The sequence below is a fragment of the Chinchilla lanigera genome, unplaced genomic scaffold (assembly GCF_000276665.1).
Source record: "Chinchilla lanigera isolate Chin_1 unplaced genomic scaffold, ChiLan1.0 scaffold00050, whole genome shotgun sequence".
NCBI lineage: Eukaryota > Metazoa > Chordata > Mammalia > Rodentia > Chinchillidae > Chinchilla > Chinchilla lanigera.
Window position 1 is genome coordinate 591,794 of NW_004955451.1, and position 19,032 is coordinate 610,825.

Here is a 19,032-nt window from a genome sequence, read left to right on the forward strand (position 1 = left end):
CAGCCTCCCAAAGTGCTGAGATTATAGACATGTGCGATGGCCTAGCAGGAGATTTTGTTTTGTTCAGAACTTTACTAGGAATTGCTCAGGGTTAAGATAGTTCTTAGTCACTAATACAATACACCTGAATCATTTTACATTTGTAGTTGTGAGATGTTCTGCAATTCAGTGATTCAATATATGGATGTAAGCACCTGCCTACTTGAGTCATTATGTCTTCTACTACAGTCCTGTCCACACATACCAAGATAGTTATAAGTTGCATTACTCCACTACAACTTATAGTTAGGCAGGCCATTATTTTTTGAAAACATGTATGTATTATCTATGTCTCTCATTTCCAATTAGTAAAGAGACTTTTAAAATATAAAAAAAATTACAAAAATAAATCATTAGGTCTCATAAAGTTAAACTAACCAGTTACCAACTGGTAGGCATTCACATATTTGTCATTTCCACTTTTCATTATTATAAAGAATGCTGAAGCCATGCACAGTGGTGCATGTCTGTAATCCTAGCACTCTGAAGACTGAGACACAAGCATCTCAAATTCAAGCCCACCCTGGACCACTTAGCAAGAACCAGTCTCAAGAGGGAGAGGGATGTAGTTCAGTACAAAAGCCCTGGGTTCAACCCTCAGTAGCACAAAAACAAAACAAAATGGAATGCTAAGATTATTATCCTTGTATATAAAACATTCCACATCTGTTTCTTAGGATATGTATTTTCCTATAACTACAATCATGCCATGTTACAGAGACTTGTAGAGGGTTTTTGAAATGTTTGATACATGTAGCCAAATGTCCTTTTTGGAAACCAAAAGGTATCCAGAATTTTTCTACAATCTACAAGTAGAGAAAGGCTTTTTTAAAACCATCATTCAAAATCAGAGGTAGTAAAAAATTAGTGGGTTTATTATATTAAAAACTTTAAGGGCTGGGGATATAGCTCAGTGGCGCAAGTGCAAAGTCGTGAGTTTGATCCCCAGTACCGCAAAAAAAAACTTTATTTTTACACAAACAGTATAAACAAAGTAAAAAAAAAAAACCCAGTTAAGTGGAAGAAAGTATTTGCAAATATATGACAAATAAAGGGTTGAAATTCCCAATATGCAAAGAACTTGCCAAATATGCATGAGGCCCCAGGTTTAATTCCCAGCACCAGAAGGAAGAAAAAAGTCAGGCATGGTGGCATGCCTATAATCTCAGATAGTTAGGAGGCTGAGACAGGATTGCTTGAATCCAAGAGTTGGATACCAACCTGGAAAATACAGCAAACACCATCTCAAAAAATGGGGGGAGGCATAAAAATGGCCTTAAATACATACATGAAAAAATTGTTTTGCTTTACTTGTAAGAGAAATAAAAATTAAAATTACTCTGAGATATATATAATCCCTTATTCATGAAATTAGCAAAAATTCCAAAGCTTGACAATATACTTCCTTAGCACGGCTATGAGAAAATGGGCACTCATATATTGCTAGTGGGAATGCAAAATAGTTCACTCTAGAGGAAATTTAGCAATATCTAAACAAAACTATTAATTATTTTTTGAACTGGCAATCTGGATTCTAGAAATTTACTCTGAATATACATTTCCAATGACTGAAACACATCTTCCCAAGATTATGCATTAAAACTTTATTTGTAAGTATGGAATACTACTTAGATGGCCAAGTACTAGATATTCCTTTAATAAACTAAAGGTACTATCAATAAATGGGCCACTATACAGCTATTAAAAAAAGAATGGGAACTAGGGATATAGTTCCATGGTAGAGCATTTGCTCAGCATGCTTAAAGTTCTTGGTTGGATTCCCAGCACTACAAAAAGAGAGAGAGAGAGAAAGAGAGAGAGAGAGAGAGAAATTTCTGTAAAGAAATACAGTATTTTTAGGAGTTACAATAAGGGAGGAAAAATCACACAAAGTACAAAAGAACATATATAATTTGATATCATTCCTTTTTTCCTGGGAAAAAAAAACGTCCTCTGTTCTTTGCATACAGGATAAACCAGAACCATGAAGTTGGATCAAAAGGTCAGAGTAAGTGGTACTAAAATATAGTGGAAGAAATACAAGAGTTGAATTGTTTTTCTCCAAATACACTTTTGCAACCATTATAATAAAGATTTGATCAAGCAAATATCAAAAGATCCTACATTTTCCAGGGTTCTGGAGGCCAGAGTAGGCAAATCATTTGAGCCTAGAAGCTTAAAATCAGCCTGGGGAACATATCAAGACCTTCTCTCAAAAAACAAAAGCAAACAAGTTGAGCATGGTAGTGCAAGCTTTTTTTGTTTCTTTTGTTTTCTGAGACAGCATCTTGCTATGTAGTATAGACTGGCCTTGAATCCACTATGTGTATCTCAGGCTGGCCTCAAACTCACAGCAATCCTCCTGCCTCAGTTTCCCAAGTGCTGGGATTACAGACATGTACCACCACACCTACCCCAAAAGCAATTTTGTTTTTAGGTTCCTTTTTTGGGGGGAAGAGGGACGAGACAAAGTTTTGCTACATAGTTCAGCTCAGGCTGGCCTTGAACTTACCATGTAGTCCAGGCTGGCCTCAAATTCACAGCAATCCTCCTACCTTAGCCTCCCAAGTGCTGGGATTATACGCATGCATCACCGTACCAGGCAGCTCACACCTTTTTAAGCAACTGTCTTCCTTTACGGAGTTTTAATACGATGGATACATCATAAATCTGTTTATGTCTACATATGTATGTACTTTGTATGTAAAAAATAAAGACGTTTTTGCTCCTCAGGAATAAGACTTTTCGTTCATTCCCCAGCACCACTAAAAAAAAAAAGAAAAAAAAAAAAGAAAAGACTTTTCGGCAGGCTGAAGCAGGAGGTTTGCCATGAGTTCAAGGTCAGCCTGAACTACATAGCAAGACCCTGTCTCAAAAAAACAAATCAAACCAAATCAAAATAAAACTGGAATAAGACTTTTACTGGGTGTGTACACCTCTGTAATCTCAGCACTGACGAGGCTGAGGCACAAGGATCAAGTGAATTTCAAGCCAGCCTAGGTGAGTGAGTTCTACACCAGCCTGGAATATATGGTAAGACCGTGTCTCAAAAAAAAAAGAAAAGAGACATTAAATCAAGGGAGAAATTTTGATGAAACACAGCATTTTTTAACTTGCAATTTTCTGTCCATGAGTTGCTTATTATATGCAAGGGAAAAACTGGAAGTCATATAAAAGGTATATGAATACTCCTTGTATTTTTATTCTTGCAACTCTCTGTACATTTAAAAATATTTCCAATTAAATCTATCGATTTTTTTAACATGTATTTTTGTGTGTGGAGATCAAACCCAGAACCTTTAACAAGCCACACAAGTGCTATATCACTAAGCTACAAATCTACCCTTAAGGAGAGAGGAGTTCCAGTTTATGCTCCTAGCATTGAAGCAATTTACTCAGATTCTCCACAAGTAAAACAAAAGGGTTGAACTAGGTGTATGTGAAGGATCCATTCTGTTCTAAATTTATATGAGGAGTATAGTGAAAGAATAAATTAGAGCTCTTTTATGGAACTGCTGAACAGCTGGATTTGGTGGTGAATACCTATAATTTCAGCACTCTGGGAGGCTGAGGCAGGGAGATAACAACTTTGAGCCCAGCTGGAACAATTTAGTGAGACCATCTTGAAATATATAATAAAAAGGGCTGCTGGATATGGTGGCACATGCCTATAATCGCAGTGCTCAGGAGACTGAGGCAGGAGGATCCCAACAAGTTCAAGGCCAGCCTGAACTACATAGTGAGATCCTGTCTTAAAAAAGAAAAAAAGCTACTGACGTAAGTATAAGACATTGGGTTCACTCCCCAGTACCAAAAAAAAAAAAAGGCTAGAGACGTAGCTCAGTGTAAAGACCCTGGGTTCACTCCCCAGTACCAAAGTGGAAGGGAGAAAAAAACTGCTGACGCAGGCAGGAATGGTGGCAGAGGCCTGTAATTCCAGAACTTGGTTGGCTGACGCAGGAGGATCAAGAGTCAAAAGCCAACCTGAGCTACACATCAAGTTCAAAGCTAGCCTAGACTATATATTGAGACATGTCTCAAAAAACAGAAGAAACAAAACCCCAAAAAGAACTGCTGAAGAAATAAAACCTCAAAAGTACTCCACAGTTGTGACTACTTAAATTTACTTCACACATATACTATACTACAGCTCTCTACGTTATCATTTCTACTGTAGCTTACTCTTGGAATAGTAAGTAGTGCCACTTAACGGGGGAAACATTACTGATTCTAAAGAGAAACTTTTTAATTAAAAGAAAATATTTTATTTTTAAAATATATTATTATTTTTGACCCATAGTCATACATATTTATGAAGTACAGTATAACATTTCAATACATGTATACAATGTGTAACAAATCAGGACAAGTGGTGCATCCATCACCTCAGAAATTTATCATTTCTTAGTGTTGGAAACATCAAAATCCTCCCTTGCTACTACTTTGAAATATACAATTAATTACTGTCAACTATAGGTATCCTACTATGCTATAAAACATTAGAAGTTATTCCTCTAGTCTAACCCCACTGCTTTAACTATAGGTTAATCCTACCATGCCTGGTCCATTTAGCTTTGTTTTCTTCTAGGCAAACGCTCTACCACTGAACTACACTCCTAGCCTTTACCTTTGTGTCCTTCTAAGATTCAGGGTGATACATTTGTGTCATATGTCCATATGTCATATGCAGTCAATAACTATTGGTTGATTTTATTTTGATTTGAAACTCCCAATTCCTTTAGACTCTGATCCATACGCCGTTACTGCTTAACTTACAAGGGTTTATTTTTCTTCCTCAACCAACTTCTTCTTCAGTTTGCTATTAATATTCACCTGAGACTTGTGCCCATTGTACTTACTGCTAAAGGAACCCAAACGGTCCATTCCCTAATTGGCAAAGGTTGCTGCTTTGACCTTGCTCAGTGCAGAACTTCTTCAAAATCCAGAAATGGCCAACACGTACACCAGCGCTTGATAGTTCCTGTGAATAAACAAAAGTGGCACATGGATCAGACAAACATCCAAAAGGACAAGAAGATAAACAACATATTCAGTTCATAAAATGGGGATAACAGTACCTATCTCTTAGAATTATGAGAATTAGATGTCAATGATCAAGTATCAGAGCCCATATAATGCAGCATAGTTCTGGCTCACAGCCAGTCCTCTATAAATGTTTCATATTTCTAATGAACAACTGCTAGCTTTCTCTGCCTAGCATCACTTTTCTTTCTAGCTCTTTTTTTTTGAGGAACTAATCATTCCATATGTCTTCTGGTACTGGTGGGGCTGCTAATCCCAAAACCCCACCCTCAGCAAGCAGATTTCTTATCTTACAGAAATCTGGATTTTTTTTTTTTGAGACAGAGCCTTGCTGTGTAATTCAAACTGGCCTTGAACTCACTATGCAGTCCAGACTGTACTCAAGGCATCCTACTGCCTCAGCCTCCTGAGTGCTAGGATTACAGGCCTGCATTACCATCCTTAGCCCAGAGGGCAGCTGGAGCTCATTCATTCATTCATCCATCCAACAATTTGGTCCATGAGCTCTGGCTGTTGAGATCTCATTTATCTTTTCAATAAAACTTCAACTTGAATGAGTTCGTGTTCCAGAAAACCGAGGAATCTTATCTATTAAAACGTATTTGTTTACCAATTTACTCTTTCAACAAATGTACAGAATATCTTTTTGAAGGAAAATGATATTTCACACAAAGCCTTCCTTTTATAGGTCTATGTCTTTCTTTTACTGTATAGCCCCATAACTTTTTTCTCTTTTCTGAAATTTTTCAATTTATAGTTTATGAAGATTACTTCTGATGCGTATTTTTCTCACTTTAAAGTATCAAGCACCCAGAAGGAACTCATTGAACACATAAAAAAAACTGGACAAATGTTAGTACCAACTTAATCATTAGCTCTCCAGGAATGACTTCTTTCACACTGGTATTTTTAGCTTGAAAAATAATTCAAATGTACACAATACTCAATAATGTTGTCAATGAACTTTTCTTTTTGGGGGTGGAGGTGAGTCTCCCTCTACAGAGACCTAGAAAAAGTTGGTTTGAAAAAAATGAGTTTAGCACAGGTGTATCACACACTGATCGATAAAACAATGACCAACATTTATTCAACTTGGATTATTTCTTTAAATCCTCCCAACCTTCTAAAGGAGGCTGCATTTTTAAAGAAAAGGAGGCTCTGAAAGATAAACACGCTTAGGTCAGTAGGATGGCCTCTATCCTAGCACCCAGCCTGAGGCAGAAAGATTCCAAATTAAAGAGCCTAGCCCCAGCAATTTACTGAGACCCTGTCTCAAAAAACAGGGAGCGCAGTGCAAAGGTCCTAGATTCAATCCCCAGCATTCCCGCACCAAAAAAAGAGAAAAGCATATTTGCACTATCTCACAGGTAGTAAACATCTAAGCCATTTCAACATAGGTTAAAAGATGCATCAAATAGTCTGATAAACACTCCACGTCTTTTTTAAAAATTAATTTTATTGGTGCATTTTAGATATACATAATAACATTCATCATAGGGAATTTGTACCTGTACAGGATATATTTTAATTCTTTTTTTCCCAATCCTCCCCCCTCCTTTCAAGCCCTCTTCCCCTCCTTATTTACAAAAGCTTTGTTTCCAATTTTTTTCTTCTATTCCCTTTTCTCTTCTCTCCCTCCCCTTCCCATTTGAACACTTTCTTCCTATTTCACAAAACCTATTATATATGTCGGTCCTTATTTACACTTTCAGTTTCTCACACAAGAGAAACAATGTGATATTTAAACATGTGTGTCTTATTTATTTCACTTAAGAGTATAGTCTCAGCCGGGCGTGGTGGCACACGCCTGTAATCCCACCACTCGGGAGGCTGAGGCAGGGCGATCGTTGTGAGTTCGAAACCAGCCTGGGCTACAAAGCGAGCTTAAGGCCAGCCTGAACTGCACAACAAGTCTCAAAAAGACCAAAAACAAACAAACAAAAAAAGAATATAGTCTCAAGGTTCATCCATTCACCTAGAAATGTCTCAAACTTATCCTTATGGCAAAGTAGTACTCCGCTGTATAAAAAAACATCTTTATCCATTCATCAGTTGATGGGCAAGTGGGCTGTTTCCAAGCTTTAGCTATTACAAACTGTGCTACTATAAACATGGGTGTGCATACATCGCTGCGGTAACACTCCACGTCTTAAGGCACGATATTGCAATAAGCAGACTTTTTTTTTCCTTTCCTCATTTCTTCTCACAGACCATTTAGTGACACTAACATCCGTAGGAGGACGGACGCCGGATCCAAGTAACACAGGATGAATTCCAAAGTTACTGGATGGAGGAAGGCAAACACCGTACTGTGAGGGGCAGGGTTCCGCGTGGCGCAGAGACGCGCAGGTTTTGCAGTTTTGCAGCTAACGTCCCAATCCTGACTTCATTACTTTATCTAAGCCCCAGCTCTAAAATGGAGCGAAAACACCTCCTTCGGAGTTCAATGTGTCGAGGGCTCGTCACACCGTGGCTGCCACCGGGGTCCCTGTGCGCTCCCCCGCAGAGCGGCGCTCGGAGGCTGGGACCCAGCGGGGCCGCCCGGCTGCAGGCGGGGCCCAGGGGGTCGGGCGGGGCCGCGCGCCGCCCTCCCTCTCTCCCTCCCCCACTGCGCGGGGTGGCCGAGCGCCTCCCGCCCGCCGCGTGTCTCCCACCGCCGCCACAGCCTACACCTCAGACGCTATTTCCCCGCAGGCCTGCCAGAAGGGCTCGCGCTGGCCCCCCATCTCCCGCACCTCACCCCGCAGCTTCTCCTACCTCAACACTTAGGAGTGGCCGGCCACGCGTGCCTCGGCTTGCGCGCGCTGCCCCACGGCCTGCGTGCGCGCTCCCGCGTACGCGCGCGCTCCCGGGACGCGCAGCCAGCGCCTCTGTCCCCGCCCCTTCCTTTTCCCTTCCTGTCCTCACTGTGGGCGGCCGGTCCGCCGCTCCTCTGTCCCTCCTCCCCTTCCCTGGTCCCCGCCAGCCGCCTGGGGGAGATCCGTGTGCCTGGGGTCTGGGAGGATGGGGCCGAGCCGCTCGCCTGACTGTTGAGTCTGGCTGGTAATCGCTTTGCCCATGTGGCGTGTGGAGGCTTCCTGTTGGTGGCGCTGTTTGGTCCCGTCTGGAGTGCGCGGAGGCCGACCCGGCTGCAACAGTCTGGGTTTTGCGGTAGCATTCCCAGTCCCGTCCCATTGCTTCCAACGGAGCCGAAGCTGAGGCTCCGGGCCCAAGGACAGCCAGCCGTGGCCGCCTCTCCAGTCCGGGCCGCGCAATGCCGCTCATGGATTAACCAGACTTGAGTAATTTCGTTGAGAGGCTCCTGGAACGTCGACAGTGTCTCCTTTGGGAAGAACCATCCCCTTCTTGGGCTTCAGATGCCCAAATGGAGATGCAATGATGAGAGGATGTGGTGGTCCACTCTGATATCAATCTTGAGGGCTAGGTATGTCCCAACGTCTCTTCTTACTACTAATAGTGATTACTGTCATAGCTACCATTTGTCGAGTACTGACTGCATGCCTGGCATTGTACAAAGCAGATTACACCAGTGATCTCATAAAACAACCTTATGAGATTGGCAGTATTATCCCCATTTCCCAAGGGTGGATATATGTACATATATGTACGTATTAGGGATCACACTGCTAGGAAGTGTTGAGGAAGGGGATTCACACCATGGCCTATCTAGCTTAACTATGATGCTGTTATATGTATTCAGAAGTCTGCCTCTGATAAATTTTGCTCATCCTGTTTTAAAATTCATTTACACTTCCTGCCAGTGTGGACCGTCTATTCATCTTTTTGTCTGTGTAATACAAGTTCATTGTTAAAAAGAGGAAAAGGAAATTTTGCGTGAGCGAAAATTAATGTGCAAATCATCTCCCAACATGTTCATTAAACAGTTAAGAATTTGATATATACCTTCCCAGGTATTTTCCTATGCATCATTTCAATAAACATAGGGTATTTTACATTTGATATCTGCTAAAATCTATTCGTTCATTCATTCAACAAATATTTAATGGGCAGACACTGTTCTAGGTGCTGAGAATTCAGTAGCGAACAAAGAAAGTCTGCCTCGTAGAGTTCATATAGTAGTGGGGGAGATGGATAAGAAGCAACGCACACGTATTATGAAATGATAGATGATGTCCAGTAATGTGGTTTTGTGGAAAAACAAATCAAGATAAATGGATAAAAGTGATGTGAGGATTCTCTTTTAGTTAGGGTAGACAAGAAAGGCCTCTAAGCAGAGGAGTCACACAAACAAATCTAATCATTTAATGAGAAAAGAAGCTAAGAGGATTTCTAGAGGGGAACTAGAACAGAAACAGCAAGTGCAGTGCCCCTGACATAGGTATTTGTTTGGCGTAGAGAAGAAGCAAAGAGACCAAAGGTCTACAACACAGCAAGTTGGAAAAATAAGAGACAAAACAGTGAGAAGCCAGATTGTGTATCATGTCACTACTGTGGAACAAAAAATCCCCTCTAATACTGGGATCTGTTCATTTAAAACAGCATCTGCCATTTGTGCATACCTGTAATCCTAGGATTGTGAGTTTCAGGTGAGCCTGGGAAACTTAGTGAGACCCTAGCTCAAAATAAGAAATAAAGGGGCCAGGGATATAGCTCAGTGGCACAAGCACCTGCCTGGCAAGCACAAGGTCCTAAGTTTGATTCCCAGTACCAAAATAAAATAAAATTAAAATTAAAATAAAATAAAGGCATGGGGATGCTGCTCAGTGATTGAGCACAAGGTCCTAAGTTTGATTCCCAGTACCAAAATAAAATAAAATTAAAATTAAAATAAAATAAAGACATGGGGATGCTGCTCAGTGATTGGGGACCCTGAGTTTGATCCCCAGAACTGCAAACTAAATAACAAATAAAAATTTTAAGATAGGTTTGGGAAGGTAGCTCAGCGGCACAGGATTTGCCTGGTAAGCATAAGGTCCTGAGTTCAGTTCTCAGTACCGAAAAAAAAAAAAAAACAATTTAAGATGACCAAAACAGCATTCACTGGGTACAGTGGTGCAAGCCAATAATCCTAATTACTCAGGATAGCTGGAGCAGAAGGATCGAAAGTTCAAGGCTAGCCTGGGCAATTTAATGAGACCTTGTCTCAAAACAAACTAAAAAGGCTGGCTGGGAATGTATTTCAGTGGTAGAGTATCCCTGGGTTCAAAACCCAGTATGGGGGAGGGGGCCTCTAAAGCATAGCGTTCATCCACCTAGAAGTTGCCTGTCCTCTTAAGTTGATGTTAGGCCCTCTTTAGAATTAATTCTAAGCCCCAATTTAGCTTGCTTAGGAAAGACCCAGACAAATTAAAACGCACAGTGTGAGGAAAGCTAAAACTGGTGAAGGCTTTTCAGAGTTTTTGCCATAAGAAGTGTTGTGATGGTATTATCACTTACAAAACGAGCTGAAGAGTATGGGAAAGGCCAGATTTGGAGGAAAAATTAGAAGTTCTGTTTCGGATCTGTGTTTTGCATTCTAACTGGAAATGACCAATCGGAGTCTAGAGCTCAGTGGAAAGGTCAGGGCTAAAACTGGGTAACTGTAGTAGAATTGGTTCTTTGTGTCTTCCTCAGACAGAGCTTGAGAATAGTCTTTTCTTCTTTGTAAGCCTATCACCCAGAAACATATCCTCAACAAATATGTGTGAAATGAATAAGTAAAAGCAAAGGTATTAATGAAATTACCCAGGCAAAATGTTTAAGATAAAAAGACAATATGGCACTCTATGTTTTCACAGGCAATCCAAGCAAGCACGTGGGTGTGGTTTACAAGTAGACAGACCTGATTTGCTCAGTCAATTCCTAGTCTGCACATGTTGTTCCTAAATAATTATTGCCTTGGTTCACCCTCAGAAGTGTCTTTGGACAATAAATGTCTAGCTCACTGTTTATAGAAAACCTTTTAGGCTCTAGCTTCTTCCTATACAGTGTCTTTGGCATCAGTGTCCCATCTGGCAATCCATTTCTCCAGTAGATGGAAGGACCCCCATTTCTCCAATCAGTGACTGCCTAGCCACTTTTGCCAAGGTACTGCCTACTTCATCATGGACTTTACTTCTTTAGGAACCTTTCTCCTGACCCCTCAAAGGCTGAGTTAGGGGGCTGGGGATATAGCTTAGTGGCACAGTGCCTTCCTGGCAAGCATGAGGTCCTGAGTTCAATTCCTAGTACAAAAAAAAAAATGATGCTAAAAGCTGTTAGGTAGCCCACTAGAGCCCTAGGGCATTCTGTGTTTAACCTGTCACAGCAAAGGTGACTGCCTTGTTTCCTCACTAAACATCTCTGTAGGGGAACCTATTAAAACACCCCTTGTCCTTTTTTGTTGTTGTTTTTTTGACACCAAATCTCTGTAGTTTGGCTGGCCTTGAACTCACTTTGTAGCCTAGGCTGGCCTCAAACTTCCCAGCAATCCTACTGCCTGAGATCCTTGCATTTTTAACTAAAGAAGTTGACTTTTGCTGGGCGTGGTGACGCGTGCCTGTAATCCCAGCACTCTAGAGGCTGAGGCAGGAGGATCATTGCGAGTTTGAGATCAGCCTGGGCTACAAAGTGAGCTCATAACCAGCCTGAACTGCACAGCAAGACCCTATCTCAAAAAGACAAAAAAAAAAATAATAATAATAATAAAAGAAATTGACTTTTGAAAGAGAAATTCAAGAAGGAAAGTTATATCCAAATGTATCCTAAAAGTTGAGATCAAAGTATCTCAAAAGTTCCTTCTGAGCTTTTTCACTGCTTTGGTTAGAAACAAAAATGAAGCTTACAAACCTCCGTCCTTATGAAAATAATGGTCTTTCATGTCTAGTTACTTCCTATAGCCTGAGTGCTGAGAGACTATAAACTTTATCTCATCTAATCTTCCATATTTTATATAAAAAAATTAAAAATCTGGCCATGCCTTGACTTCATTCCCTTTCTGCTGAGATATACCACATCTGTGTAACTTAGCTGGCAATTGAGGACCTGTAGCAGAACACTTGTCTAGCCATAGGGATCTTTGAAGCAAGGAGACTTCCTGTGATGTGATAGGCTCAGTGGGGAGAGGACTTCACCTCACAAAGGGCCAGCACCCCAAGGCTTATAGCTCTTGGGGTTCACACGCTAAGGCACTTTCATAGAAGCTCTGGCTTTATGAGCCTCCCCTGCGTATGCTATCACCCTTGCTCTCTTCCTTCGCACTCCTTTGGGGCACCCCTTCCCAGCTCTCTCTCTGTGCTCACTCTGTCAAAGGAATTGAGGAGTCAGACTTTTCCCTAACAAGGTTTCCAGATTGCTTATATAATGGAATCTGCCTTGACCAGTGTGCAGGAAAAGGATCGAAGCACCTGCTAATCTACTTAAACACGGCCATTTCTCCATGCCTGGTGTGTTTCTGCACAGATAGGAGGAGCCTTAGGATCTCAAAGTGAGAAAAGAAGAAAACTGTGCTAAGGGGCCCTGCTGTGTCCCATAAAGACAAGGCTCTGAGAGGTAAAATGACTTGCCCTAAGTTATTCAGTTGTGTACTGGGTAGCAAGGCCAGAATAAAACCACGTCTTTCCAACAGCAAAGTAATGACCTATAGAATGAGAGAAAATGTTTGTGAGCCACATATCTGATAAGATTAATATCCAAAATGCAGTATTAAGGAACTCAACAGAGAGAGTTGCTTACTCTCAAGCATGCTTACTTAAAAATTTATTTTTTAGAGAGCCGGGCGTGGTGGCACGTGCCTGTAATCCCAGCACTCAGGAGGCTGAAGCAGGAGGATTGTCGAGTTCGAGGCCAGCCTGGGCTACAAAGTGAGCTCAAGGCCAGCCTCAACTGCATAGTGAGACCCTGTCTCAAAAAAAAATTATTTTTTAAATTGACCAAAATCATATCATATGCAACATGTTGTGATATAAGTATACATTGGGACACAGCTAAATCAACATATTAACATATCCTGACAGACTCTAAAATGGTCAGATTCAGAGAAGCAGAGTAGAATGGTGCTTACCAGGGGTAGAAGAGGCGGAGATGGAGGAGGTGGTGGCCAAAGGATACAAAATTTTAGTGAGAAAAGAGAAATAAGTTGGCAGCCCATTCAGGACCCCTCCTGTCTCTCAGGAGCTATTCCTATTCTCCATTCCTTTTCTCCAATAAATTTCTTACTCTTCAAAAATAAAAGAGAGAAATAAGTTTAGGAGAGCCATTATACAGTATGGTACCCACAGTTAATAACAGTGTATTGTTTTCTTAGGAATTACTAAAACAGTAGATTTTAAGTGTTCTCATCATAGCCAGGCCTGGTGGCACACACGTGTAATTCCAGCCCTCAGGAGGCTAAGGCAGGAGGATTGCTATCAGTTTAAGGCCAATCTGGGCTATATAGCCAGACCTTATCTCAAAAAAAACCTAAAATAAATGAATAAGTAAATGAAAGTTCTCATTACCATGAAAAATGATGCCTGTGAGGATATGTTAATATGTTGATTGAGCCATGTCGCAATGTAAAATATATCAAAATATGATGTATACGGTATAGTTTTTGTCGATTTAAAAAATAAATGTGTAATATTAATTTTTTTTTTTTTGGTACCGGGACTCAAACTCAGGACCTTGTGCTTGCCAGGCAGGCACTGTGCTGCTGAGCTATATCCCCAGCCCCCAAAATAAATTTTTAAATAAGAATGCTATAGATAAATAAAAAAAAATACATGAAAGAGGTTTTGTTTTGTTTGAGGTACTAGGGATCAAACTCAGATACTACTCCTGAGTTACATCCCCAGCCCTTTTTTTGTTGTAGTTCTGTTTCTTTTGTGATAGGGTCTTGGTAGGCAAAGCAAGGCTGAACTTGAATTTTCAGTGTAGCCCAGGATGGCCTTAAAATCACACTCTTCCTGCCTCAGCCTCGCAAATGCAGCAGCTGAGATGGTAGATGTGTGCCACCATGCCAGGCTAACTTTTTTAAGAATTCTACCTTATTAAAGACAAACCTGATCTGTACAAATGTAGCTAGTAAGCTGCTTTTTACTCCTTACAATGGAAGAGTTACCTGGTTTTAGGATTTTCATATTACCGTGGCCATTATTGTTTTCATGAATCTAGGCCTTTGTTACCATCTCTTCTGTCTCTTTCTCACCTTACCGACTTTATTACCCACGAAAAGTGTAGGATATCTATCCCACGAGTAGCCAGGATTTGGTTACAATATAAAAAAAGTCAGGTGAACTAGAACTAGTCTAGGCTGAGGAGATCTGTTTATTAGAAAACTGAAACATGTCTATTCAGCAGCCTTGCTGCATACTTTTCAGCGTAATGCACAGAGCTTGCACCTTCTGATTCAAAATAGGCTCCTTAAAGTGCTTTGTATCTGATTTGGTGACTGATGATCTGTACTCTTTTGCAACCAGTAAGTGCCCAATAAATGTTTGAAATATTTGTAAGGAAGTTGACACAGTTTTAACGTAATTACAAAGGCATAGGCTTTGAAGCTTTCCTGCATTTTTGTCGTTCGTGCAGTTTACCGTCATCATCTTGGGGAGTGGTTATATGGACATATCCTGGGTCTCATTTAGAAGTTGTTCTAAGTAGGCCAGTACTCTGCATTAGAATATTTTCATTATTTGAATCAGGAACTCCTATCTCCTAGACTTTATTCTGGTGTCTCCTTTAGCTTCTTTCAGCAGTTCAAGCTGGCCTTGAGCTCACTTTATAGCCCAGGCTGATTTTGAACTCACAAAGATCCTCCTGCCTCAGCCTCCTGAGTGCTGGGATTATAGGCGTGCACCACCACGCCCGGCTCTCACCTACAGAAAACTAATTAAAGTATACATTGTCTCACAGGTCACAGGACAAACACGTAGGTGCAGTCTAGTACTGTACAGGTAATCCAGCCCATCCTGAAATGGAGAAAAATTTATGTCTCATTTAATTAAAGTAAATAGTGAGCAGACTTATGTATTACGAACAATTAACTAGTAGACTGTTCTTTGAGTATGGAGTATTTTACTATTTTAATCAAATAAAACTTACAAGGTTAATCTGATGCATATTTAATGATATGTGTAATTGTTATGGTACTGCATGCTAATTAGGCCTTAAATGTTGAGCTATTTACATAAATGACTGTAATTGGTTAGTTTTTCACAGCCAAACACATTTTTTAGTGTTTGCTCACTTTATTAATTTTCTAGAATCTATAATCATGCCAAGGACAACAGTTTTCTCTGAAACCCTTTACTATCTACTCATACAGTCGCACAAACATACTCTTTAAAATGACACAACAGCACACCCCTCCCAACTCAGTACTAAAAATAGCTACTGTTCAGAGCTCTTTGTGTATATATTCTCCTATTTTGTCCCTAAGAAACCCTTTAAAGGAAATGGTATTCCATCTTACTGATGCAGACACTGAGAGAATGTAAGCAAGCAACCTAGCAGATTTAATCTTCTATGTAAGTCTTCATCTACTATAAGCAACCTCAGTAGACAGGCGGTAGATCCCAGCAGAGATAGATCAAGTTACTTTAGGAGGTGAAATGGCTCTGAGAGATGTGGAAATATATAATATGCATATGCAAAGAGAGAATGAGTAATCAAAAAGAAGGGGTTTGTCAGCATGGAAGAGTTGGGGCTGTCAAAGCTGACTTTCTTAGTGTCCTTTCAACAAAGAGAGCCTTGCCTAGCAAATTTCAAACACTGCTGCCCCCATTACAGCCTACTGTTTCGTACAGATACTGTGTCAACCTAATGCCATTGAACATTTGAATTTTAGAACTAACCCCCCTTATTCTGATTACCAAAAAGAATCATAAGAGTTAAACTGCTGTTTTGTTTTGTTTGGTTTGGTTTTGTTTCGTTTTGTTTTGTTTGTTTTGTTGAGATAGGGTCTTGATACACAGTTCAAGCTGGCCTTGAACTCACTATGTAGCCCAGCTTGGCCTTGAACTCATGGTGATCTTCCTGCCTCAGCCTCTCAAGTGCTGGGATTATAGGCCTGTGCACTAGGCCCTACTGCTGTTTTGCAAGCTTGGTTTGGGTTTGGGTTTGGGTATGGGTATGGTTTGGTTTGGCTTGGTTTGGTTTGGGGACAGGGTTTCCCTATGTAGTCCAGGGTGACCTTGAAGCTGCTATGTGGCTCAGGCTGGTATTAAACTCGTAATTCTCCTACCTCAGCTTCCCAAGTGCTGGGATTATACACGTATGTCACTGTCACCAGACAAGATCCGAGGTAGTTCCTGAAGCTGAGATAAGGAATCTAACCCACCCTAATCACACAATGGGCTTATAGGTTCACTGACTCAAACTGGGGGAAGAAAGAATTCTCAGAACATGTGAGTAAGAGGCTCCGGAAGGGTTTATTAGGCAGAAATTTTAGTAAACACTCAAGTGGAGTGTGGGCTCTCAAGGGAAGGGGCGCTGTATTTCCTGGGACTTGAAACATATATGCTTCTCTTCAAGGGGTGGAAATCCCGGGAAAAGGTGGTCCACTGCCCAGAAGGATACTGGCCCGTGTTACAGATATGAGCTCAAATTTTTGTGTTTTTTGGGTTTTTTTGTTGTTGTTAAGGTGCATAATTTAAACACCCCTCTCAGCCTGTTCTTTTAGGATAGGCTTCTGCTCTTTAGTTTTTCAATTTAGCCAATTATGGACTTTGAGTATCCCAAGAATTTGGGTGTGATAGGTCTGGAAGGAAAGGAGCTTAAATGTAACCAAGGGAACGGACACCGTACTGTTCACCTTAGGTGACTTCCACTGGGTCTGAGAAGTTACAGTCTTTTATTAAAAGTGCAAGCTTTAGTTATGATTTCCTAGTCTCCTTTCTACTTCTGTTTCATTTCTTCTATCTTATCTCATCACTATGCCAAGTACACAACTATTTTTTGAGATAGAATTCGATATGTTGCTCAGATGGATCTCAAATTCCTGGGCTCAAGGGATCCTCCAGCCTCAGCCTCCTGAGTGAGTAGCTGGATTATCAGTGCATGCTACTGTGCCTGCCTGCAACTTTTTCTCATTGTCACCCCGAAAGAGCCTTTGTACACAACTGTCTCCCCCTACAAAATTTTAATAATGCAGATGTTCTGTTTATGTTTGTGTATGTATGTACTTTGTACATTAAAAAATAAGCTATTTTTGTTCCTCAAGAATAAGATGTTAAGTCAAAGCTGTACATACTGTAATGCCACCCTGTGGCAGCTGATGCAGGAAGATCACTGAGAATTAGAGGCCAACCTGGGCTACATAGTGAGTTCAAGCCCAGCCTGAACTGTAAAAAAACAAAACAGCAACAACAACAAAAATCTTTTTGCTGGGCACAATATAGTCCCAGTCATCTGTGAGGCTGAGGTAGGATTCCAAATTCAAGCCCATCCTGGGCAACCTAGCAATTTAACAGGACCCTATCTCAAAATAAAAAAGGGATTGGGAACGTAGCTCAGTGCAAAGACTCTGGGTTCTGTTGCCTATATTAAGAGAAAAAAAAATAAGACTTGTTTCTCTCCTACTAGTAGTGCATGAGGTAAATAAGGATGCATGAATAATGTAACTTCCCATGTACACATACCTTCAGGCTCAAGATATTCTAGGTATGCAAGTATAGTGTTTTGTGTACATATGACAATTATATTTCTCACTGTAAACTAATAAATTCTGTTCATATAATTGAATTTCTCACATAGAATAAGTCAATTTACATATGAGCTTGATTAGTGTGCATCTGCTTCTAAATAATATAATCATTTCTCTCTGTGTTGAAATTTTGAGTTTCTAAGCTTATAAAACAGCCTGAGAGATCTTCTGCAAATCAACCTACATAAATGCCTTTTATTTTTTCTTCTTTTCTTTTTTTTTTTTTGTTTTTTTGTTTTTTTTTTTCCGGTACAGGGAATCGAACTCACCACCTTGCACTTGCCAGGCAGGCACTGTGCCACTGAGCTAAATCCCCAGCCCCCCATAAATGCCTTTTAAATTGAAACTTCTGGAGCATGCTTATGGGTTAGAGATGTGGCTCAGTCATAGAGCACTTGCTTGGCATGTATGAGTCCCTGGGTTCAATCCCCAGTACTGCCAAATAAAAGCATTCTTATGTGTTCATTCTTCCATTTATTAAATACTTTATTATTATGCCAGATTCCAAGGATTCGAAGTTTAGTAAAATGGTCTGCCCTAGGCTGGGGATGGTTATGCATGCCCGTAATCCCAGCCCTCAGGAGGTTGAGGCAGGAGGAATATGAATTTAGGGCCAGTCTAAACCAGGCGTGGTGGCGCATCCTTGTAATCCTAGCACTTGGGAGGCTGAGGCAGGAGGATCGTTGTGAGCTCGAGACCAGCCTGGGCTACAAAGTGAGCTCAAGACTAGCCTGAGCTGCAGAGCGAGACCCTCTCTCAAAAAGACAACAACAACAACAACAAAAGGCCAGCCTAGGCTATGTAGTGAGATCCTGCCTCAAAACAGATACTGCATGCTGTAAATAGTTACATACAAGATGATATATGCTAGAGACATTGAGGCTTCCAAGAAGGGATTGGTCAATTCTAGTGAAAATTAAGGGTTAAGTCTCCGAGAAGTAAAGAGCTAAGTGTTAGAGAAGAGTGGGAAGGAAATTCCAAACAATAACAAACTATGCAAAGATCCAGCAGCATGGAAGAGCAAAGCCACTTTGGCCTTTGGTTTTTGTGAGTTTTTTTCCCTTCCTTCTTTTTTATTTTATTTTTTTGAGACAAGGCCTTGCTAAGTCACTAAAATGCCCAGGCTGGACTCAAGCCTTTCAACCCTCCTGGCTCGTTTCTCCCAGAGTGCCTGGCTTCCAGGCATGTACCAGCACAGTTGGATCCAGTCTGCCCTTTGGGACTGAAGTACAGAGGGCAAGAAAGAGGACAGTCACTATACATGGAGTAGCACAGAGAGAAGTCAGACCACTGTTGCAAGTTCAAAGCCAGCCTGGGCTAGATAGTGGATGAGACCTCCTCTCAAAAAA

At 40.9% G+C, this 19,032-nt stretch overlaps 1 protein-coding gene across 4 annotated transcripts in view; it reads right to left on the minus strand.

The window, feature by feature from the left end:
* Tada2a (transcriptional adaptor 2A) overlaps positions 1-7,946 on the minus strand; it is a 51,367-nt gene extending 43,421 nt beyond the window's left edge. For all 4 annotated transcript variants that reach the window (XM_013519173.1, XM_005393936.2, XM_005393935.2 and 1 more), the window contains exons 1-2: positions 7,840-7,946; positions 4,899-5,020 (exon numbers count right to left, since the gene is read on the minus strand). Coding sequence is in view for 2 of the 4 variants with exons in the window: in XM_005393935.2 (XP_005393992.1) it covers positions 4,899-4,923 (25 nt within the window). In the remaining 2 variants the exon portion in view is untranslated. The remainder of the gene's footprint in view (positions 1-4,898; positions 5,021-7,839) is intronic.
* Positions 7,947-19,032: the final 11,086 nt, after the last annotated feature.